The sequence below is a fragment of the Heptranchias perlo genome, chromosome 2, assembly GCF_035084215.1.
Source record: "Heptranchias perlo isolate sHepPer1 chromosome 2, sHepPer1.hap1, whole genome shotgun sequence".
NCBI lineage: Eukaryota > Metazoa > Chordata > Chondrichthyes > Hexanchiformes > Hexanchidae > Heptranchias > Heptranchias perlo.
This window is the reverse complement of record NC_090326.1, coordinates 48650917-48673696: the sequence shown is the minus strand read 5'-3', so window position 1 is coordinate 48673696 and position 22780 is coordinate 48650917. Positions and strand designations below refer to the sequence as shown.

The following is a 22780-nucleotide window of genomic DNA, read 5'->3' as shown; positions in this document are numbered from 1 at the left end:
CATCATCCACCTTTGTTGAAAGCTATTAAATGTTGCTCTACCTTTAAAGAGATGCCTGAGGGGTTTGAAATTTCTCTTTCAACAAGAAATACAATGCTTGCTTTATTCCGCTAACGAAATTGCAGGAATGCACAGCTTTCAAACATGCAATTTATTAGGTCATTAATCATGAAGAAAACAGGTATTTTGCCATTTTTGATTAATAGAGAAATTTAATCCTTTTAGACAAACATTTAATGTTTAAAAAACTGCTGACTTTTGGAGGAATTTTTAGCCATGCGCTTGGCATTCTAAAACATAAAAGATAATTCAGAGGTAAATACATCACATGGTGTGGTGTGGTACAAAGCGATACATATCAGAAGATTGCAAGTTCAGTTCCAGGCCTGTTCTAAGTTAGTTGATCATAACCAGCGCAGCAGATGAATGTTACAATTGGCTTTAATGCCCCTGGGCCATAAAAGGAAGAACATTAATCAGGAGCTGATCGCCATGCAGTGATCCCCTGCTTGAAAATGCATGTGTGGACATTGGATCTGGATAATATCAAGCTCAGTTCTGATTTCCTCTGTGTTTTTTTGTCAATCAACAATCTTTATGTACACTCACATGACGAATGGTCGCTATTTAGGCAAGGCAGTGGAAAGCAACTCGTCCTTGTGGAGTAATATCCCAACAAGAGTGAATGCATTCAGGGGAACAAGGGAGAAAACTACCAATAAAAGCAATTAAGTACAGCAAGATGTATGCAGAATAGTCGTTTGGGCAAGATACTCAACAGAAGTGCCAGCAGAACTGTAGTCAGGAGAGAAGGAAAAAATGATTGTTACTACTTCTGAATTTGAAATGTTCTGCCCTCCTCTCTTCTTTCTTCGTAAATGGCAAGCAGTAGTAATTCAGAGCCAAAATTTGGGAAAAAAACAAGGAATAACTGCAGAGGTCAATGAGGACTAAATAATGAAGTAACGCAACAGGACACTCACACCCTTCAAAACCTGTACTCCTTACACATATTTGGTAATGGGTTTGAACATCACAGAGCTTCCCCATTCTGCCACTGGAAATAGTCCAACGTGGAATGGGTTTGGCCCATGCCAACCTGTATTGTGTTGACAAAACAGCGCAACCCTTAATTCAGCACTCCGAGAGGTTGTAAAGTTTGGGAAATAGAGCTTTATATGCTTGGAATTAATAAACTTTGTTAGGACAGAAACATCATACCTGCGTTGTATCTGATCTGGGAGTACTTAAGACTGAAGCTGTTAACAAAAGTTGAAAAAGCACAGATATTCCTCTCAGAAATTCACTTCCACTTCACCCACATTTTTTTTAAAGTTCAGCTTGGTGTAATTCCTTTTGCAGTCCATAGCTTGATGCTAGATGGCATTGTCATCATATTTGTGCAGAATACGCTCTCTGTAAAAGAAACACAGAGTGTAGTAAGTTAATCACACTCCATTACTTGGAACAAAATGAGCTGTGTGACATCAATGCTAATTTTTAAGTAGAGACTGCCATTTCTGCACGATACAGTGGAATGTCACATGTCCAACTGCAGTGGGACCAGCCTACAGCTAGATATGTGACAAGGTTGGATGATATAGTTTTACCTTCAGGAAGAATGGTATAAAATTCTGATTTACAGCGATATCACACTAAACCAACCTCTGTTAGTTACAATAACAGATAACTGTGTTGCATGTACAGGTTCAGAGGCAGACAAACCAGTCATGCCTGAGATGTGTAATTGTTTGGAGTGAATATGCATCATTCCATTGGGAATAAAAAATTACACAGAATGAGGTATTGTGGCTGCACGTTGGCACAAGAATGGCTTTTGTGAGTAGTTTCAATTTGCTTCTTTTCAACAGCTGATTCAGATTGTCAGTGCGGTGGACCAAGATAACCCTCAGGGAGGTCATCACTTCTACTACAGCCTGGCTCCTGAGGCAGCCAATAATCCAAACTTCACTGTGCGTGATAATCAAGGTAAATCGAGATTACCTGCATAGCTCATTCATACCACATCGCAGCTTTCCTTAGGGTTAACGATTCAGTGAGAGATGTACTCAAGAGAGCACAATAACATTTTTTGTAAAGTTCCTTTTGAGATTGATCTCTGTATTTGATTTAGCTTTCTGGTTTATGTCGATATTTGTTGTTTGGGGAGGTGAGGAGGAGTATTTTTATTCTGTGGGGAATTATGGTGCTGTAATATTTTTATATGACATTTTCCTCACGATAATCTGAATTTTCAGAGATGGAGATTCAAAGCAGCCCATTGTTCTGGAACTGTGGCAAAACATTAGCAGCTTCAAAAGAGTAGCTTGCTTTAAACAAAGTGAACGTTGGGAGCATTAGAATTACCCCAAAGGAAAACGTTGGTATTTTATATAATACCAAAGCAGTGCCAGGCACGCATTCTTTATCTCAGTACCAGGCACACATTCTTCGTTTTACACAGTGGTGTTAAATCACTCTCATTATGATGCTTGTTGGGTTTCACAATCTGTATTGTTTGCTGACCACAGAATTTCACAACACACTTAGAATCAATATTACACCATCTTTAATGTTGCCATAAGTGACCGAGCATCTTGTACTTTAAACAAGTCATGGGTGTTTCAATTATGAAATGAAAAACACTGGGATATTCATATAACAATGAATAAACAGCTTTAATATGAGTTCTTAGAAATGCAGCATGAAAATGTTCTGTGTAGTATGTTTGCTTTAGGCTTGTATGTTTTTACTTTGCATTAATGTTCACATTCTTGGTCTACTGGATTAGATCATTTCAATAATCTACCCAGTAAAAAGCACAAACATTTGTATTACTGATTCAATGATAATCACCCTGTAGTCAGAGAAAGAAATTTCACTGTTACTAGGGAAAACAGTGAAGGGAATGTGTTCAGCGTCAGAAATGTAACTTCTCTGAAGTTAGGTCTTGACCCAAAGCTTAAACCAATTTAAACAAGTCTAAATGACAGTTCTTCTTACCCGTGATCCTCTAATTTAGATAACAATGCTCTATAAGATCCTGTACTAGTTTTATTTATGCCAATGAGCTTGGACAGGTGTCAGATAAATGTTTTAGAAGGCTCTGCACCAGTTTCATACAAAACAAGTGTTTTCTCAATGACAAGTTTGGGAGCCTGGTCAGTGTTGGCTCACAAAAGTTAGCAAAAACCCTCTCCCCACCGCCCCTTCCCCCCACCATCTTGCCCCTCCCCAGGTCCAGTGGCTAATGCACCAAAAGAGGTTCTCCTGTACTCTTAGAGGCACTCCCAATTTAATGGCAGAGATTGCAGCCTCTGTATACTGTAGACAAGAACTCTCACAAAACAGAAGTTCCCATCCACAGACTGCAATTCCTGCCATTAGCTCAGTGGCACTGAGAGGACAGAGGGGCCTGTTGTGGTGGATCAGCCAACAGACTCCAGTAGCAGTGGGAGGAAGGAATTTAGGAATTTAATGGATTTTAGTGAAAGGGGGAGAAGTGGATGGCAAGACAATGAAAGGGAGGAGGAAATAGGTGGTAATGAAGAAAGGAGCCAGTAGCTGAAAGCATTGCTTTAGGAAGGGGTGTAAAAAGAGTGCCGGTTTTAGCTGTAGGGAGTGTTTTAGCATGAACTGTTAAAGGGGGAGTCAGGAACAGGGTCATAAGAAATGGACCACCAGTTTTGTGCCTTCAACGTTTGGATTTCCTCTTCAGGGTTTCATGTACTTATGTTTTTTTTCCTCCAATACAAATGAATGAATGTGAGGGGAGATTTTTCAATGCAATTACACCAGGTCTCCAGTGTAACTCTAGCAGAAAGCACCAGAACATTCTCCAGGAGCCACTGTGCAAGCTCCACCCTTAACACTTTTCTCAAATATGAGCAAACATATTATAATTAGAGGCTAAAGATGGGAACACATCACAAAACGTATTTCCCGTTATTTGCACTTTAGCAATGCTAGGCACAAGCAATGCCAGTGCGTTCCTGCCATCCAGCGTTGCTATGCGGATAGGGACGTTTGAAAATTAAAGGGCCAGAAAGCCTATGCGGTTCACCTTAGGGCAATCAACTTCATAGGCTTAGGTGTTTTTTAAAACAAAAACGTATTGTTTTTAGTTTGAGCGTAGCCCCAAGGCCTCGGCCGCCCTCTGGCTGCTCCCAGGTGGGGTCTCGGAGGGGGGCCAGGGAGCCCACCAAAATGATGCAAGATAGCCCGATCTCAGAAAATCGGCTGGGGTCAAGGGTGCCCCCACAGCTTCTGCCACGACTATGATGGACTGGAATTCTGCAAAAGCAGAAAATACCAGCCACTGTGTAAAGCTATCGCTTATGCTATACCCTTTGCAGGGTCCACCACAAAGTTACATACCCACCTTATTCCATGAGATGACTAATGATTAGGGACTCCCTGATGGAGAAGTGGATAAATGCATCACATATTGTGTACTGAGCAATACAGACCTGAAAGATTTCAGATGTGGGTCCCTCATATTGTGCTGAGTTGGCTGATTTTAGCTGCCTGGTGGTGGTCCTATTAGAATGCTTGATTACAATCCATGATCCTCTGACCCAACCCCAGTGGCTGTCCTGACCCAACCCGACTCCTGGAGGCAGCCCCGAACTAGTCAGGATGGTTCTTCCAGTGGGTGGGGTGTAGATCAGGCCATCTAGATTAAGTTGGGTTAATAAGAGATGCTGTAACATCACTCTTCAATCTGCCATTGCTTCTGTCAGTGCTCTGTTTAAACTTTTACCTTTTGCCATTTATTTGTAAAACTGACTCACAGGCATCATTGTGAATAATACCTGCAATTTTTGTATGTATCCCACTGTAAGTAAAAATATATATACCATTATGCCTTTTACTTATACTGTTCTTGTCCTTGGATAAAGGCCATGAGGCTGTTGGTGCCAAAGTATAATAGCTTTATAAAGAAGTTATAACAAGTAGCAAAGATGTTTAAAATACAATAGTACAATTAAGTATGCTGGTTAGATTGATTCAACCTGGCTGATTTTTCACGAAACAAGGACCTCGGAGTGTGCACTCCCTGAGTTCTAATCAATGGGCAGTCCAGCCGTGCCCCCGGGAATGTTCTGGCTAGTTATTGAAAAGCATCTCACTTATATATGTTTTAAAGACAAACAACTCTGTATGTCTGAGCTTCCCATCAATCATCTCCTCTGTCTAAAAAGGGATTCTCAGTCCCACTCCCATACTCCCAACATTAATTCTCACAGTCCTATCCTAACTCCCTTTTGCATTCCTTCAATGATACCGCCGTTAAGATGGCCCAGGTGTTAATTAACCAAAAGGCTTTCTCTCAAGGTTGTGAGAAACTTGTTTTGATACAGACAGCAAGCCTTTTGTTCACAGCTGACTTAACATGTATTTTACTTTAACATAAGATTTATATTAATGCAGCTTAGGTTTACAATATTGAAGAAAGCTTGTTTGGTGCTTTTCTTACACCCACCCTGAGCAAACTTGAATGAGTATGTCTTGAATGCTCTTTAAAAAGCAACAAGCAGTCATTATTTAGCAAGCATTCTTTTTTGTGTGCTAATTTTGCAAATGCGAGAGTGGGAGATTAGCATATTTAACGTATTATGTGAAATAATGAGTGTACTATAGGCAAAAAATTAGAATGGGAGCCTCCTCTCTGGTACCTAGGTTTGAATCCAGCCCAGTGTGATGGGCTGAATTTCCACTCATTGTTGGCTACAAACAATGAAAACAATTTGGACAGACTCACCCAGTCACTAGGATGTGTGGGTCCACAGCATAAAACTGCCTCTAATTTGACACTAAATTGGTAATTTCATCGAGAGACAACAAGGACGGCTGATGTTGGAAATAGAAAATGTCACACTGCTGCAGCAGGGTTTATTCTTTTGAAATTGGGGCTGAGCCACATTGAGAGTTTAATTCCATTCTTACCTCTCTGCTATACCTGACCTGGGAGTACTCGATGCTGAAACCGGGGAAAGAGCTAACAATGTTCATATTGATGAGCACAAAAATTACACAAAAAAAAAACTGGAATGCATTTCAAAAATAAACCGAACAATTGCAAACTGTGCATTATACTTATATATATAAAATCTGTTAGAAATTCTGCCCTGTGTTTTTCTTTTAGATAATACTGCCTGGATCCTGACCAGAAGAGGTGGGTTCAAACATCAAGAGCAGGGCACCTATTACCTGGCCATTCTCATCACAGATGGTGGGCTTCCTATGCAAAGCAGTACCAGCACTCTGACAATCAGAGTATGTGGCTGTGACACTGATGGGAATGTTAGGTCCTGTAATGTCGAGGCCTACAGTCTTCCAGTCAGCCTGAGCAGAGGTGCACTTATCGCAATTCTCGGCTGCATCTTCATACTGCTGGGTAAGCTAATGGCTTTATACTTAGTTCTCTCATTGGCCCAAACCTATAAATACATTTGAACAGCTGACTCCCAGATACCACTGATCAATATTCAGTGCCACTTATCCCTTTATTGTATTTAAATCCATAACATTGGGCCGAGAGCCAAATTCACAGAGATTATCAGGGTTTTCCTTTGTACCTTGCAACACAAGGACCGTTCAAAACCCAAACAGCCTAAAATTCAGCCTATTCTTTATTCTGGACATGTTAACTTATCTTTTGATTCTTAATAAATTTCTCAGCAGATAATTTTTGTTTGCCAGGGCATACGAGAGTTGAATGATGTTCACTAATTCTGCAAAGATGTATGATGAACAGTAAAGGCCAAATTTAAGAGGTTGTGCTCCTGGCAGGGAGCTTCACCCCCCGGGAGTGCATATTGGGAAAACTGATTATTCCCCATGATTTTCCATTCATCAAAATTAATATATGACCTGGGAGCACCAGATCATAGCATTACCACATTATATAGAATGAGATAATGGGCTGCAGATTTATCATGGATTTCCACTTCTACTGCATCAAAATCAGTTTAGAACTCCAGAACTTTCAGTATACAAAGCAACATACAGTCTAAAGAAATCAATGATCACGACAGACCTGTGCGTCAGGCACAGATAATGCAACAGCATAGTTTTGGAGAGGCGCTATCACAGATAAAATTCCACATGAAGATTATACATTTGAAACTGTTACCTAAGGGTGGGACTACGCCTTCTAAGACATTTTTAAATTGGCACCTTTATTTACCAGCTCCCTGACTACACACCTTGGATACAAAGTCACTTATCAGAACATAATACTTGTTCCACTTAGACTTTCTGTGCAGTAGGAAATGAGTGCCAAAACAGCAGAAGAAAAATTGGTTATTTCAGATCCCTGGTACATTTAAAAACTTATTAGAGGGTGGTTTAATTTATCCACATTTTTGTAACAGCAAAGTTACTGCTGCTACAAACACTGATGTTTTCAGTGGTGAAGTAACATGGCCATCACACCTCCATCCTGCCTTGTGTTTCTGGGTGTAGTTTATTTTATCTGCACTTTTTTTTCTCTTCAGACCTGTTCCTAATCTTTGAAGGTGGCAGGACAAGTTGATAAGGCGGTTAAGAAAGCGTATAGGATACTTGGCTTTGTAAAAAGGGGCATTGAATACAAAAACAAGAAAGTCATGCCAAACCTTTACAAATCACTGGTTGGGCCTTAGCTGGGGTATTGTGTTCAATTCTGAGCACCACACTTTAGGAAGGATGTTAAGGCCTCGGAGAGGGTACAGAGGAGGTTCAGCAGGATGATACCAGGGTTGAGGGACTTCAGTTATGTGGAAAGATTGGAGAAGCTGGGGTTGTTCTCCTTACAGCAGAGAAGGTTAAGGAGAGACCTGATAGAGGTGTTCAAAATAATGAGGGGTTTTGATAGAGAAAATAGGGAGAAACTGTTTCTTCTGGCAAGTGGGTCAGTAACCAAAGGTCATAGATTTAAAATAATTGGCAAAAGAACTAGAGGGGAAATGAGGAGAAATTTTTTCACACCGAGGGTTATTAAGATTTGGAATGCATGACCTGAAAGGGTGGTGGAAGCAGATTCTATAGGAATTTTCAAAATGTAATTGGACATGTACTTGAAGAGGACTAATGTGCAGGGTTATGGGGAAAAAGCTAGGGTGTGGGACTAAATTGCTCAGCTCTTTCAAAGAGCCGGCATAGGCACGATGATCTAAATGGCCTCCTTTTGTGCTGTAAGATTCTATGAATAACAAGAAAAGCAGAGTAACAAGTGAGGCAAGTAGAAACCATAAGAACAAAGGTCAGAACAGAAGCAGAAGGGTGATGGCAGCCATGCTCTTTTTGCTTATTTTGCTGTTTGTGCCATTTTTCTCCCTCCTTTGCATGATACCATCATACAGTATAAATGGAGCAGTTTTACCAAAAGGATGACGAAACACTAAATGCTCAAAGATGTATCAGACGCCAGCATTATCGTGGCAATTAGGTGGAACCTGTGTTACATCTAGTCACATGTCTAACAGTATAACGCATGGCTGACTTTCCAATTAGTCATTATGGAGAGGATATCCATTGTGAGCAACTTGACTCCAATCAATATAATAAGAATATCTGAAAGGTCGTTGCATTGCTGATGTTCTGGGACTAGGTTTCATTAGCACATTTAGTAAGTATTGGATCATATCATAAAACAAAAATGGGGCAGGACATCATTACTGCACCAGCACTGTCTCCACTTTTGCTCTTCAAATCCATTGTAATTGGACTCAGAAAGCTGGAGTCTGACAGGATTCCTAGGGGGTCACTTTAACTTTGGGTGAAAGTGTAAAATAGACAATATCGAATTGACTTCAATGGTAAGGAAAATCGGGTGTGGTATATAATGGGCAGCTAATTCGATATCATTTATTTTACACTATCGCCCAAAGTTAAAGTGACTTCCCCCCTCCCCCCCTATTTTTTTGGGTCCAATGGAACTCTCAACTGTCTTTTTTTAGGTAACAAAAGAGCATTGGCCCAATCTCAGTAAACTTATACCATTTGTTATGCTTTCCTTTCAGTATTGATATTGTTTATTTTAACAATAAGAAAACACAAGAAACAGTCCCTAATCATTGATGATGAGGAAAATGTCCACGAAAATATTGTGCGATACGATGATGAAGGCGGGGGAGAAGAAGACACCGAGGCCTTTGACATTGCTGCCTTGTGGAATCCCAGAGAAGTTCAGGTGACGAAATCCAGGAGGGATATGCTGCCAGAAATCGAAAGTCTCTCCAGATATGTGTCACAATCCAGAGTAGGGGATGACAATGTTCACAACTACATTTTGACGAAGTTGCACGACGCCAACACAGACCCCAGTGCTCCCCCTTTCGATTCCTTGCAGACATATGCCTTTGAAGGGAATGGCTCTGTAGCAGAATCTCTGAGCTCCTTAGAGTCAGCCACAACTGAGGCAGACCCAAATTACGATTATCTCACTGACTGGGGACCCCGGTTCAAAAAGCTGGCAGACATGTACGGAGGTCCTGAGAATAACGAAGACTCGTTGTAGCCAGCGAGTGGAAGCTTCTTGAACTGCGCCAGACCTGTGAATGTGGAACTGTTTCCATTTTGGTCAAAAGACCCACAGTCAAGCTGAAGCTCCTTTGGATTTCTATTGGTTTCAACACACCATGTAAGAAATACTGAAACTGCAGCCTTGACAACACAGTCATGCAAACATGTGAGACACAAAGAACGTAAAATAACCTGTTTTGCTGAAATCATTATTCACCTGTAGGGAAAAAGAACAGAAAATAAAACACATTAAGGTAGCTCAGTGTCTGAAAATAAAAATGGTTACACTGAAAACAATTATAACACTGAGCAACGAGATCTCACATCCCCCCTCCCCGCCTCCGCCACCTCACACACAGATACATTCTTCAATTGGAATGGGATTGACCTACATTTGAGATTTGCTTTTTCGTTTTTAAAGCTCATTGTAAATATGTGCGCAAGTGCAGCACTTATTAATCCGGCCACTGCTTCAGTCACACTACAAACAGCCTTTTTTTAATTTGGAAATCCATACAGCTCCATACTGTTGTGACTCTGCAGACTGTTGAGCTTCGAACAAGACTCCTGCTTTTCTGCTCGGTTTAATTACAACTTGTTTAAAAAAAGTCCCCTGTACGTGAAAGAATCACACAAACCGATGATATAGATGTATGCCTTTCCGTCTAAAAGCCCATCTACATGCAAGCTCCAGCTTTGTAGATTCCAGACTGAATACACAGGCGAGTTAGTAGCTTCCAGGCGCAACCCCGTCCAGAGGGCCCCAAGTTTGAACGTGCACGTGAAGCAAGTCTGGACATTTTTTAGAGCCTGATTTCCTTCAGTAGTCAAATCGTTCTCAGCCACATTTCTCTATATCCTAATCCTAAACCATTCATTGTCATGAGAGAGGACATAGAGGAGGAGAAGCTACGTGTGCACCAGATGTTTGTTAAACAACAGCTTACTGGATGCCACTGCATTCAAGACTCACACTGTCCTACCATCTCAGCCGAATGAAATGGTGGATGGCAGGGGGGGGGATCAAACAAAGGTGAATTTTAAAATGGAACAAAAAATGTATATTTAAACACACACACACAGGGCACAAAAATAATGACATTTAAATCAGAGTGAAAAATGCAAACCTCATTTTCCCTGACTGTGCATGCAGCTGAAATGATTTTGGAATCAAATAACTGTAAATAGATGAGCAACGCTTATTTAAATTACAGATTCCACTCTCCCCAGTGCTATGGGATGCACAACTGGCTTTGAAAATAGCTATTTACCTGATCAATCTCACTAGTCCAGGAGACATTTTGAAACAAATGGATCAGCCCAATCTGAATTTAGCCTGGATTTATAGTACACACAAGATTTAAGAGAAGAGCATTCTTCAGAGACTGCTGCCTTTGCTTTTCCCGTACTGCTGCATAGAGACAGTTTTATCACGAGCCACGTTTTATCCGTATGATGACCATCGGATTTGAAAAAGGCTTTCTGGTGCAAAAGATAAAATGGAGAACACGTGCATCTTCAAACAACAAAAAGTGTATTTTCTTGTTTATGGAAATTTTTTGTACATTTGTTAATTTCTTAAAAAATTAATATTAATGTACTGATTGTCAGTACATTAGCAGTTGTTTTAATAAAAGTAAAACATGAGCGATTTTGTCAACACTTCATATATTCTCTGAATGAAAGGCAACAATCTCCTCCAGTTAAATGTCAAACAGCTGAAACGTGTGCCCTGTTTAAATCAGCGCCCCACCCCATTCACTCTCCACATCTCCTCTCCGATACACTCCATTCATTTCAACAGAAGCCTGTTCTATAATGTGTATAATGTGTGGGGTAATTCCTTTGTTTAAACAATAGTTTTGCAGTCTGCGCACACACTGCGGTTAATCATTTCCATTTTAATTTTCATAAATATGAATCCATTAGCTGTTCATCTAAAGAGGTCAATGTGACCTTTAATTATTCGCTAATAGGTCAAGAATTTCCTCGAAATGACACACCACTGTTGCACCTTTAAAAAAAAGTGTTGTGTCTGCCATTAGTCTCCAGAGGGAGATACACACGTGATTCCTGGGTGTGTTCATTTGTCAGCTTTATTATACAAGGCCAGCAGAAAGAGTTTGGGCTGGGAGTGTTTGTGGACAGCAGCCAGAAGGCATTGAAGCCTGTGGCTTACAGCAGCACCTGGATTTTCAACCCAGTTTCCAGGCACAAACCCCTGCCCAGGGGTGGGACTGTGCCTGAGGTAAATCAGACCAATTAAAATGTCCTGAACCCAGAAATACAGGAGGGTTCAAGTCAGGCAGTGTGTACTTCGCATGTGCTCTGTGACGGGAGAAGAAAATCTCACCGTACAGTTTAAGATGATAAATGTAAGTTATCCAAACGTTACTCTCATAGTTTAAGATGATAAATGTAAGTTATCCAAACGTTACTCTCATAGTTTAAGATGTCCTCTGAGCTCCTCAGTGAGGTTGCTCTATCCACTCCCAGACATCCACTATTTGACATATTTATTTTCTTCACCTTGTCTTGAGTATTTTTACCCGATAATGCAGGGCACATAACTTTGTTTTTTCCTTACTCTGTTTTCCAAGCCACACCAGTCCTGTGCCTCCGTAACTACAAGGACAATGATGGGTGGCAAGGGCCTATTGGTTGCCAGCCAGTGAAACTCCTCACCAGCTGCCTGGACTCATAAAATCAGTTCTGATATCCAGCCACTCTGCTCTAATTACTATAGATATGTTGCACAGCATACAAGTCCAGGCAAAATTCATGACACCTGGGGCTCAATTACAACTCCCGGGCGGGGAGACTCGGCCTATTTCAACAGCCGGGCCTCATTAACATGCCACTTGCTGACATCCGGACCAAAATGGTCGGGAAGTTGACGTGAAGTGGCTGCCTGGTCGTTAAGCTCAGGCGACAGCCTCGGAGACCCAAGGCAACGGTCCCCGGCACAAGGTAAGTGCTCCAGGAGGGGACCCAGGTCAGGGTATGTGGGGGGGGGGGTGGCGGGGGGTGATGTCCCATGGGCAAGGGAGGCCCAAGGTTTCCTGTTCCTCCTGGCCCACAAAGAACCAAAACGAAATATTAAAAACTTACCTTGCTGCCCTCTGTTGGCTTGGGTCCTGTTCCCGGGAGGTTTGACCTGGCAGGGAAGCCACCACTGCTCCTTCGTTCAGGCTTCAAGTTAAAATAGCAAATCGTGCACCAGAGATGTCCCTGCCAGCTTGGGGCAGATGTCCTTGCCGCTGGCAATTTAAAATTGCAGTTGGGCAGATTGGGGCGGGAATGGAGTGACTAATTCCCCCACTCCATTTTAACTCCACAACCCTCCCCTCCTCCCGCCTGGTCTCCTGTCCTCTCAATGATACATTGGGACTCCCTTGCCCCGGGTTTCTCCCCCTCCCCGATTGCGATCCTTCCTCACTTACCTTGTCTGGCCATTTCCATGGATCCCTGGTGGCAGCCTGAACACCGCAACTTTCCACTCCCACCAGCCAGTATTGACATCATTCCTACCGACTTTGGGTGGGAATCAGTGCTGGGCCATGCAAAGGCTGTCATAAGGTCAGAAATGGGGATGTTTGCTGATGATTGCACAGTGTTCAGTTCCATTCGCAACCCCTCAGATAATGAAGCAGTCCGTGCCCGCATGCAGCAAGACCTGGATAACATCCAGGCTTGGGCCGATAAGTGGCAAGTAACATTTGCGCCAGATAAGTGCCAGGCAATGACCATCTCCAACGAGAGAGTCCAACCACCTCCCCTTGACATTCAACGACATTACCATTGCCGAATCTCCCACCATCAACATCCTGGGGGTCACCATTGACAGAAACTTAACTGTGATGGAGTACTCTCCACTTGCCTGGATGAGTGCAGCTCCAACAACACTCAAGAAGCTCAACACCATCCAGGACAAAGCGGCCTGCTTGATTGGCACCTCATCCACCACCCTAAACATTCACTCCCTTCGCCGCAGGCAAACTGTGGCTGCAGTGTGTACCATTCACAGAATGCACTGCAGCAACTCGCCAAGGCTTCTTCGACAGCACCTCCCAAACCCATGATATCTACCACCTAGAAGGACAAGGGCAGCAGGCACATGGGAACAACACCACCTGCACGTTCCCCTCCAAGTCACACACCATCCTGACTTGGAAATATATTGCCGTTCCTTCATCGTCGCTGTGTCAAAATCCTGGAACTCCCTTCCTAACAGCACTGTGGGAGTAACTTCACCACTCGGACTGCAGCAGTTCAAAAAGGCAGCTCACCACCTCCTTCTCAAGGGCAATTAGGGATGGGCCATAAATGCTGGCCTTGCCAGCGACGCCCACATCCCATGAATGAATTAAAAAAAAGAGTCCCAGGAGTTAAAATCAGTCTCTGGGGAGGCCAAGCAGAATGCCCCCTGTTCTTTCCCCATAGTCCTGTAAATTTTTTCCCTTCAAGTATTTATCCAATTCCCTTTTGAAAGTTACTATTAAATCTGCTTCCACCACCCATTCAGGCAGTGCATTCCAGATCATTACAACTCGCTGCGTAAAAAAATGCTTCCTCATGTCGTCTCTGGCTCTTTTGCCAATCACCTTAAATCTGTATCCTCTGGTTACCGACCCTTCTGCCACTGGAAACAGTTTCTCCTTATTTACTCTGTCAAAATCATTCATGATTTTGAACACCTCTATCAAATCTCCAATTAACCTTCTCTGTTCTAAGGAGAACAACCCCAGCTCCTCCAGTCTCTCCACATAACTGAGGTCCCTCATCCCTGGTACCATTCTAGTAAATCTCTTCTGCACACTCTCTAAGGCCTTGACATCCTTCCTAAAGTGTGGTGCCCAGAATTGAATACAATACTCCAGCTGAGGCTGAACCAGTGTTTTATAAAGGTTTAGCATAACTTCATTGCTTTTGTACTCGATGCCTCTATTAATAAATCCCAGGGCCTATATACCTTTTTAACAACATTCTCAACTTGTCCTGCCACCTTCAAAGATTTGTGCATGTGCACCCCCAGGTCTCTCTGTTCCTGCACCTCCTTTAAAATTGTACCATTTAGTTTATATTACATCTCCTCATTCTTCCTACCAAAATGTATCACTTCACACTTCTCTGTGTTCAATTTCATCTGCCCTGTGTCTGCCCATTTCATCAGTCTATGTCCTCCTGAAGTCTGTAACTATCCTCCACATTTTTTATTACATTTCCAAGTTTCATATCATCTGCAGACTTTGAAATTATATCCTCTATATCCAAGTCCAGGTTATTAATATATATCAAAAAGAGCAGTGGTCCTAATACTGACCCCTGGGGAACACCACTGTATACGTCCCTCCAGTCTGAAAAATAACCGTTCACCGCTACTCTCTGCTTTCTGTCCCCTAGCCAATTTTGTATCCACATTGCCACTGTCACTTTAATCCCATGAGCTTTAATTTTGCTAACAAGTCTATTATGTGGTATTTTGTCAAATGCCTTTTGGAAGTCCATATACACAACATCAACCGCACTACCCTCATCAACCCTTTCCGTTACTTCATCAAAGAACTCAAGCAAGTTAGTCAAATACGATTTTCCTTTAACAAATTTGTGCTGACTTTCATTTATTAGCCCACACTTTTCCAAGTGCCAATAAATTTTGTCCCAGATTATTGTCTCTAAAAGTTTCCCCACCACGGACATTAGGTGACTGGCCTGTAATTGCCGGGTATATCCCTCTCCCCGTTTTTGAATAGGGGTGTAACATTTGCACTCCTCCAGTAGGAACATAGGAACATAGGAACAGGAGTAGGCCATTCAGCCCCTCGTGCCTGCTCCGCCATTTGATAAGATCATGGCTGATCTGTGATCTAACTCCATATACCTGCCTCTGGCCCATATCCCTTAATACCTTTGGTTGCCAAAAAGCTATCTATCTCAGATTCAAATTTAGCAATTGAGCTAGTATCAATTGCCGTTTGCGGAAGAGAGTTCCAAACTTCTACAACCCTTTGTGTGTAGAAATGTTTTCTAATCTCGTTCCTGAAAGGTCTGGCTCTAATTTTTAGACTGTGCCCCCTACACCTAGAATCCCCAACCAGTGGAAATAGTTTCTCTCTATCCACCCTATCTGTTCCCCTTAATATCTTATAAACTTCAGCACTATCCCCATATCTAAGGAGGATTGGAAGATTGTGGCCAGAGCCTCCACAATTTCCATCTTTACTTTCCTCAGTAACTTAGGATGCATTCCATCTGGACCGGGTGACTTTTCTACTTTGAGTACTGCCAATCTTTTAAGTACCTCCTCTTTATCTATTTTTATCCTATCCAATATCGCTACTACCTCCTCCTTTACTGCTACAATGGCAGCATCCTCTTCTCTAGTGAAGACCGATGCGAAATATTCATTTAGTACCTCAGCCATACCCTCTGCCCCCACAAGAAGATCTCCTTTTTTGTCCCTAATCGGTCCCACCCTTCCTTTGACTACCTTTTTACTATTTATATGTTTATAAAAGACTTTTGTGTTCCCTTTTATGTTTGGTGCTAATCTATTCTCATACTCTCTCTTTGCTCCTCTTATTCCCTTTTTTGGACCTCCTCTGTACTTTCTGTATTCAGCTTGGTTCTCTACTGTATTATGAACCTTACATTCATCATAAGCCTCCTTTTTCTGTTTCATTTTAATCTCTATGTCTTCAGTATTCCAGGGAGCCCTAGCTTTGGATGCCCTTCCTTTCCCCTTCGTATGAATGTGTCTACTCTGTACCCGAACCAACTCCTCCTTGAAGGCCTCCCATGTTCAATTACTATTTTGCCTACCAATTTTTGATTCCAATCCACCAGGACAAGATCCCTTTTTAACTCAATGAAGTTAGCTCTCCTCCAGTTAAACATTTTCACATTTGATTGTTCCTTGTCCTTTTCCATAACTATTCTAAACTTAATGATATTATGATCACTGTTCCCCAAATGCTCCCCCACTGGAACACGCTCCACCTGCCCCATTTAATTCCCCAGAACTAGATCCAGCACTGTTACCTTCCTGGTTGGGTTGGATACACACTGTTCCAGAAAGTTCTCATGAAAACATTTCAGGAATTCCTTCCCGCCCTTTGTCCTTTACACTGTTACTGTCCCAGTCTATATTGGGATAATTGAAGTCCCCCATTATTACTACTCTATAGTTCTTGCATCTTTCTGTAATTTGGTTGCCAATTTGCTCCTTTATCCCCTTCCCACTATTTGGTAGCCAAGAGTATACACCCAGTAGCCTAATAGCTCCTCTACTGTTCCTTAATTCTAATCAGATAATAGCACCCGTCTCCTCCCCAGCCTCAGCCCATCTGCTATTGAAACCCTAATCCTCCAGACTCGACTATTCGAATGCTCTCCTGGTTGGCAACCCATCTTCCACCCTCAATAAACGAGCTCATCCAAAATTTCTGCTGCTCGTATCCTAACTCACACCAAGTCCCTTTCACCCATCACCCAAATGCTCGCTGACCTACATTGGCTCCCAGTACATCAACGCCTCGATTTTAAAATTCTCATCCTCGTCTTCAAATCCCTCCATGGCTTCACCCTCTTCTCTCTCTCTGTAACCTCTTCCAGCCCTACAACCCGCTGAGAACACTGCGTACCTCCAACTCTGGCTTCTTGTGCATCCCCCACTCCCTTCACCCCACCATTGGAGGCCGCGCAATCAATCGTCTAGGCCCTAAGCTCTGGATTTTCCTCCCCAAACCTCTCCGCCTCTCTACCTCTCCGTCCTCCTTTAAGATGCTCCTTAAAATCCACCTCTTTGCCCAAGCTTTTAGTCACCTGTCCTAATATCTCCCTCCCTGACTCGGTGTCAATTTTTGTCTGATTAAGCTCCTGTGAAGTGCCTTAGGGCGTTTTACTACGTTAAAGGCACTATATAAATGCAAGCTGTTGTTGTTGACTTAGATACAAATACACTTGTCTGCCATGCTTCCTCTAAACCTCCTCCTCTTATTCCAAATCCTGAAAATAGAGAGGGATACCCAAATATGCAAACACTATGAAATATTACAGAGGAAACAACCAGGTGTAGCAGATGGAATGGAGCTTTAAGAAGCTGACTGTATGCAGCTCCTTTGTCCCAAAGCAGCTAAACAGTTTCAAGCGAAATGTCTTTTCTTACAGCAGGATCTGCCAGTAATTGAATGGGGCAACCACTACCACGCAGGAATGAGACATTCTTCAACCATCTATTTCACATGGTCGCTCAGCATCTCAAGTGCTTCAGGTGCATTATTTACATATTTTACATAAATTTTAATGGTCTGGTGAGCCTTCTTGCACAGGCTGCAAGTAATTCTGGTGCACTGCTGCGTACACTGTGAATTGCTCTCTGATTAGGCCTCAGCGCCTATTAATATGAGGTTCAAGTGTCCAAAGCACAGCAGTACTATTGTGCTGAGGACCACATTATCAGCCCTTATAGGTGTTAATCATGAGGTCTTTCTATACCTTCTGTTAGAGCGCTCCCCAGATAATCTTTGATATGTCTGCTTTTTTCATATCTTCTCATAATCTATTCTGTCAGTACTTCCTACATTTCATCTTTCATGTTACATATTTCTTATTTAATCTTCTGCCTTCATACTTCTATTTCCATTTTTAGAATAACTGACTGTTTCTGCTAGGATTGATTCTACTCTATAAGGTCCTCTGCAAAGTACCCTGTCAACCGCAGTCTGTGTGAGGCTTCAGAGATTATGATAAAACCAGCCCATGAGCAACAGCTTGGGGTATTCCATTTTTCTCGGGTGCAATAGCAATCCTCCCTCCTGAAGCACGGAAACAGCATAATCCTGATAGTCTTAAAGAACACAAACCAATTGTCAGGCTGACATGCAAAATGGAATGTAAGGGGTGAGGAATATTAATCCAATTATAAAAATCCCTGGTACTAGAGTGGAGTTAACTTATCAGTTCTCAGCTGAGTCACAAGGTGAGATGCTGTTTCTCAGGGAATGAGGCATATCTCTTTTGTGGGTTAAAAAATAAAACATAAACATATCTTACAATGGGGACACTTCCTATGGCAGTTTGGAGATGGAATAACAATAGTACAGGAAGTCATGGAAGCACTATCACTACAACAACTTGTATTGATATAGTGCCTTTAACATAACAAAACGTCCCAAAGCGCTTCACAGAGGGGCAATAAAAAAAATGGATGCTAAGCCAAAGGAGGAAATATTAGGAAGGGTGACCAAAATCTTGGCCAAAGAGGTGGATTTTAAAAGAGGTCCTTAAAGGAGGAATGGGAGATGGAAACGTGGAGGGTATGGAGAGAAAATTCCAGAGCATGGGGCTTAGGGAGCTGATGCTACAGCCGCCAATGGTTGAGCAGATGAAGCGGGATATGTAAAAGAGGCCAGAATAAGAGGAATGGAGAGCTCTGGAGTGGGGGTATTATAGGGCTGGAGGCGATAGAAAGGGACGAGACCATGAAGGGGGTTAAACACAAGGATGAGAGTTTTAAATTTGAGGCGTTGGAGGACCAGGAGCTAATGTAGGTCAGCAACCACAGGGGTGATGGGTGAGTGGAACTTAGTTCAAGATAGGATAGGCAGCAGAGTTTTGGATGAGTGGAACTTTACAAAAGAGGAGGCTGGAAGGCTGGCCAGGAGAGCATTGGAATAGTCAAGTATAGAGGTAACAAAGGAATGGATGAGGGTTTCAGTGATAGCTAGGCTGAGATGGGGGCGGAGGCAAGCGATTCTACAAAGGTGAAAGCAGGTGGTCTTTGTGACGAAAAGGATATAGGATAGATAATCTGCTCAGGGCCGAATAGCATGATGAGGTTGTGAACAGTCTGCTTCAGCCTGACACAGTGGCCAGGGAGGGGATGGAGTCAGTGGTGAAGGTACAGAGTTTGTGGTGGGGCCCAAAGACAATGGCTTTGGTCTTCCCTAACTTAGCTAGAGGAAATTGCAGCTCACTCAAAACTGGATGTCAGAAAAGTAGTCGTTCAGCACAGAGGAAGTGGAGAGGTACTGGAAACATAGTGCTAGGTGTCATTGTGAAAGCTAGTCCCAGGTCTGCAGTTGATAGTGCCAAGGAGCAGCATGTAGATGAGGAAGAGGGAGAGGCCAAAGATAAATCCTTGGGGTGCCCCAGAGATAATGGGAAGAGAAGCCATTGCTGGAGATCACTGGCTATGATTGAATAGATAAGAGTGGCATCAAATGAGTACAGTCGCACTGAGCTGGACAACACAGGAGAGGGGTTGGAGTAGGATGGTGTGGTCAACCATGTCAAAGGCTGCAGAAAAGTCAAACAGGATGAGGAGGGACAGTGCACCACAGCCCTAGATGATGTCATTTGTGACTTTGGCAGGGGTGGAAACCATTATGTTCTAGTTAGCTATCCCTGCAATTTTGAAGAGAGTGTCTGTGCATGGGTGGGCAGTAAAATGAAAATAAAACAAAAAAGTGTAAATTAAGGTATTAATTGATGGAGCTTTGATTAAATCAACTTAACATTGCTAAAGAAAAGGACTGATTTTAACAAATGTGATCTCTGGAGTATGAAAATACATCAAGCACAATAGATTAGGACACACAAAGGGCTCAATTTTAAAAGTAAAAAACGGATGGGTTGGAGGCGGGGGGGCATTGAAAATTGCCACCATTCCAGACCCGTCCCCAACCCGCCTCCAACCCGCCCATTTCCGGTTTTCACGGGGGCGGGATGAGGGGTGGGTGACCAACCTGCTCCCAGGATGCGGGTCGGGCCTTAAAACGTTTCAAGAAGGCTTCAGGCCTCCATTTTTCACTAATTCACGATTTCAACCCCCGGGGGGTCAGGATTCCTGGGCCTTCTGATTTACGCCTCGTGAAAGGAGGCGAGAAGGCCCGAGACTAACAGGTGGGTGCCTAGAAAGGCACAGCTTGTGGCCCAGAGGAGCAGGAGTGCTTCCCCCAGGCCCAATAAGCCTACCTGCACTGACCCCCACCCCAATTGCGGACTAACCCTCCCGATCGCAGACCCCCGACCCTGACCCTCCCCCTCCAACCCCCGATCCCCAACCCTGATATCCCGACCCCGATCTTCCAACCCTGATCCTCCGACCCTGATTCTCCCCCTCAACAATCGTGGACTCTCGCAATGACCCCTGATCCCACCCGCCCACCCCGTGACTGACTCCCGATCCCATCCCCCATGACTTGAGGCCCCCATGCTCATCTATGCCACCCGTGCCCACCTATGCCCACCCATACCCCTTGCCCACCCATGCCCCTTGCCCACCCTTGACCCTGTGCCCACCCATGCCCCCCCGTGCCCCCCCCATCCATACAAACAAAGCCTTACCTGAAGACGTCCTCTCCCTGGCTGGTATCCCATCTGACAGAGACCAGCCTGTCAATCAGCTGGTCAATCGGACGGGAAACTGACAAAAATAAATAAAAGACGTCCTTACGTCAAAATTGTAAGGACGTCCGGGAAACCTGTACTAATGGGTTTCCCGACCTCAAATTGACCTCCCGCCCCCTTCCTGGCTCCGTATTAAAATTGAGCCCAAACTGTTTATCTCCACAAGGATTTGATTTCATTACCATTCGTCTTGAGCATTCTCCATTGTATAAATATTGTAATAATGGTGGTCTAGGTGGCATATTGAGTTGAACTCTGCACTTTCACCTTAAGACCTGTGTTCAAATCCAGCCCAAATTGATGAATCAAAGCTTCTTTTGTCTGACTGCTGTAAACGTCCTAAGAAGACTTAAACCACTAACTGGGCATCAATCCACAGCACAAATTGTCCATAATTTAGAATATCTGGAGCTAAATTGGCATTCTTATAAAGGCCATATGAGTTGGCTGGTGTAAGAATAGAAAGTCACAAGATCAGGAGGTAGATACAGATGAGGAAAACTATTTGGCCAACCCTATCTCATCCATCCAGAAAGAATATACAATCCGCTCCTCACAACGTCGAAGCATACGCTCCTTAAATTATTCCACAATTTTTGCCTCTACCATCTTATGTGGAAGTGTTCTCCCTTATTGAATGAAGAAGAACTTCTGACACCTATCCTAATTTTGATTTAGAAACTGTGCTTCCTTGTCCTGTTTCACAGTTTAATTTAAAGTACTGTTTTTGATTTACCTTCTCTAAATCACCTACCATCATCCACATCCTCACTCAATCACCTCCTCTCAAGATTAAACTGAATCATGTGCCATTAGGGATCAGTCTTGTGAGCTTTCTCTTGCATTTCGGTAACCAAACTGGTCTGACCAGAGCTATGTACACTTTAAGCATGATTTTCTCTCACTGTTGCAATGTAGGGAAATATGGCAGCCAATTTGCGCACAACATGATGCCACAAAAAAAGTAGTAAATGACCAGATAATTTATTCCAATGATACTGATTGAGGAATAAATGTTGGCCAGAACAATGGGAGAACTCCCCTGCTCTTCTTCAAGTAGTGTCATGGGATCTTTTATGTCCACCTGAGAGGGCAAAAAGAACCTTTGTTGTAACATTTCATCCAAAAGACAGCAGCACTCCTTCAGTAATGCACCGAAGTGTCAGCCTCGATTATGTGCTCGAGTGTCTGAAATGGTAACTCCACTTGCATCTTTCCAATTTCACTCTTAACTATTTCTACATCATTTGTGGAGTGCGTATGCCACTCATTTTTTTTTCCTATGAGCAATACTTTAAACTTGTCCATATTAAATGTTATTTGTCACTATTCTGCCCACTTACATATTTTGTTTAAATTAGTTGGTAAGTATCTGGCTGCCTCCTCGGATTAACTCCCCCCTCCCCCAGTTTGATATCTTTTACAAATCTGACCAAGAGCTACTGAATCCAAGTCATGAATATAAACTAGAAATAATAGGTGTCCCAACACCAATGTCTGGGGCATCCCACTCAGCACTTTTCCCCCACCCCAACATAGCTTCCCTAAAACCTACTGTTTCCTACCCTTCAGTCAAGTTCTTATGCACTCTCAGGTTTCATGTTGCATTCCCACTGTTTTAAGCTCAAGTCTTTTTGTGAGGACTGTGGGGCTTAGGTTCATGTAATGGCTGATATTAACTTACCTGCCCAACATTGGCTCTTGAATAAGTGCTCAGATTCACATTAGTCATTCACACTGGAGACTGCTTCATGATCACAAATCACTGAAATGGAGTAAGATGAAAGTTTTAATCTCTGCCATTTAATCAGAGTAAATATTTTAAGTCCCCATTGTTTACAATCGTCCAATGCTGCCA

At 42.9% G+C, this 22780-nt stretch overlaps 1 protein-coding gene and 1 long non-coding RNA gene across 4 annotated transcripts in view; one reads left to right on the top strand and one right to left on the bottom strand.

Moving 5' to 3' along the window:
* Positions 1 to 1735, bottom strand: part of LOC137339159 (uncharacterized) — a 48727-nt gene extending 46992 nt beyond the window's left edge. The window contains exons 1-2 of the long non-coding RNA XR_010966621.1: positions 1611 to 1735; positions 1222 to 1416 (exon numbers count right to left, since the gene is read on the bottom strand). This is a non-coding gene — a long non-coding RNA (uncharacterized lncRNA). The remainder of the gene's footprint in view (positions 1 to 1221; positions 1417 to 1610) is intronic.
* LOC137339123 (cadherin-20-like) overlaps positions 1 to 11129 on the top strand; it is a 54049-nt gene extending 42920 nt beyond the window's left edge. For all 3 annotated transcript variants that reach the window (XM_068001874.1, XM_068001875.1, XM_068001876.1), the window contains 3 exons: positions 1872 to 1989; positions 6149 to 6400; positions 9009 to 11129. In XM_068001874.1, the coding sequence (XP_067857975.1) occupies positions 1872 to 1989; positions 6149 to 6400; positions 9009 to 9505 (867 nt within the window). In that variant the 3' untranslated portion in view covers positions 9506 to 11129. The remainder of the gene's footprint in view (positions 1 to 1871; positions 1990 to 6148; positions 6401 to 9008) is intronic.
* The last annotated feature ends 11651 nt before the right edge of the window (positions 11130 to 22780 follow it).